The sequence below is a fragment of the Perkinsus marinus genome (genome assembly GCF_000006405.1).
Source record: "Perkinsus marinus ATCC 50983 genomic scaffold scf_1104296968888, whole genome shotgun sequence".
NCBI classification, from domain to species: Eukaryota; Perkinsozoa; order Perkinsida; family Perkinsidae; genus Perkinsus; species Perkinsus marinus.
The window spans coordinates 139293-141577 of record NW_003202973.1 but is presented as its reverse complement, the minus strand read 5'-3'; the positions used below and the strand labels follow the sequence as shown (position 1 = coordinate 141577).

At 42.2% G+C, this 2285-nt stretch overlaps 1 protein-coding gene across 1 annotated transcript in view; it reads right to left on the bottom strand.

Moving 5' to 3' along the window:
* Nucleotides 1–801: 801 nt before the first annotated feature.
* Pmar_PMAR025128 (hypothetical protein) overlaps nucleotides 802–2285 on the bottom strand; it is a gene marked incomplete at both ends in the record, with an annotated part of 2171 nt that continues 687 nt past the window's right edge. Inside the window, 4 exons of the mRNA XM_002768266.1 lie at nucleotides 802–844; nucleotides 1205–1410; nucleotides 1562–1702; nucleotides 2098–2242. Of these exons, the coding sequence (XP_002768312.1) occupies nucleotides 802–844; nucleotides 1205–1410; nucleotides 1562–1702; nucleotides 2098–2242 (535 nt within the window). The remainder of the gene's footprint in view (nucleotides 845–1204; nucleotides 1411–1561; nucleotides 1703–2097; nucleotides 2243–2285) is intronic.

Genomic DNA, 2285 nt, shown 5'->3' with positions numbered 1-2285 from the left:
ACTTGTCATTTTCCCTACCATATGTAGTTAACGCAGGGTAGGAGTTTAGTCTTTCTCGCTGCAGCTGTTTGGTTCCCCTCGCAAGGCCCTTGACACAGCTCCGTTATTGTGCAAAACATCGACATGATCACCGATAGCATCTTGGCCAGCAGTTCCAAGTCACCATTGGTAAACTCATCATATCTAAACAGACAAGATATACAGCAGCCTCGGAGGTTCAATTCCCAGCACGGACATTTTTCCAGCATTTTCGGATGTCGCGACTTTTTGAGGCACTATATGAACCAATCCTATATCGTCTAATCCTTATTCACGACCATAATATGCATTCAACTATATGTACTTCAATTTTCATGAATATTTGACAATATTCATATTCTTGGAATTTACTCCAAAGTCTATTAACTATCAAAGCACTATGTCAGCAATGGACCACATATACAATATCGCGTTAAAATTTTATCATAATTCTGGGTTAACTTCAACCAGCAAAGTCGTCCAGAGAAGATTCGAACCACATAGTAATCACATAAAAGCGCAGAAATGACATTTTTGAGCCCACAGCTGTGCGCCTAAACGTAGCCGGTAAACCCTGTCCTTGTCCGTGTGAAGGGATCTGTATTCCTCTCAGACTTTTATATCAACATATACCCACACTGATGTACATAACCGGTGAATATTTCGTTGCATATTATTACAAGCCTGAAGGGGCTATTCCTGGCGTTGTTGTTGTTGTTGAAAAATACGAACGATTATATATTCATTTCAACACAACCAAGCAACTATCTAGCAATTTCTGATCTAGCCCTTCCGAAACAACTGTCCCTCTAGATGACCAACCCACCTATTGAGTAAAGGAATCAACCATGTGCTGTCCTTGAGGGCACCACAGACTGCGGTGACCAGATTGCAGTCGGCCCCACCAGTAGTGCCAACGCCCGGGGGAACACGAACCCCATTTTGCCAGTCAGCATAGTGTCCTTCACATAACTCCTTCACAAACCTAAACAGGGCATTCTCCTACTTCATCAGTGTTGGAGGAATATATGTTCGCTTTCCTCAGCTGAGTCCAGGCGTTTCCTCACTAATTATACAAGTTTACATACAAATTTTGAGGGCAGAAGTGTACAGATATCAATTTTTCTTAGAACTTTCACAAATGTGGTTGAAAATGTGCATATTTTCCCACACTGACCATCCATACCTCAGGGTAGATAGCAGGAGATTCCAATGGTCCCTCTCAGGAACATACTGTCGGCTAGAAACGCACAGTTCCACATTAGCCGAAGCACGCATATAGCCGCCCTGCTGATTCGCCGTATTAGTAAGTTGGGCCTGGGACTTCAACACGTCATAAAGATTCTTCAAGAACCTCAGCCGCGTCACTGGTAACTGCTGGTACAGTTGAGCCTGATATGAAAAACACTAGTGGGAAAGAATATATATTTCACGACTAGTGCATATCAACGCGAATATCGCCACTTCACGTAAAACGGGTTGTGAAAACCCGTATGACCAACTTATACACAACCACAGACCATAAAACGACGACTAAGCTCACCTGCGCTTTTTTATATCCTCCTTCTACACAAACAACTGCCAACTCCAGCGCACTCAGTAGAACAGCTCTCGAATGACTGCCGAGGAGATTGGCCAGCATCCAACACACTTCAGTGCGGCGAACAAAATCATCACGCCGAGCCTGAGGGAACTAATACGTGCAAATTTATTGCTAATCATATACATATTAATATCGATACATATATGTCAGCTATTCCGTTTAATCTGATATGAATATAATAAAAAATATTATCAGTGTTGGAATAAATGATCGTACTCCTCAGCCGAGTCCACAAGTTTTCTCACTAATTACGGAAGTTTACATACAAATTCGGGTAGAAGTGTACAGAAACCAATAAGAATTCCACAATTTTCATCCTCAAAATTTCCAGTTGACTACGTGCACATTTTCCCACACTGCACACTATAAAATACACTTATTAATATTAAATATTTAGAATATAATACCACCATAAAACCTACAATTCGAAACCCCGCCCAGAGCTGATCCTGCCCAGCACAGAACATTGCCGTTACCTTGACTAGTGGTAAGAGGACTTTCAAGTAAAGTCGGGTAAACTTCGTTTTGTTAGATTTGATCCATTGACAGTTCATAACACTTTGGTCGTCCCCTTCTCCTGCATCTTCACTCGCTCCTCCCACGTCAACTAACCGTGCCGACCTAGCGAGAGATAGTGCTAAGGGAACGAAGCTCGTCGTAATTT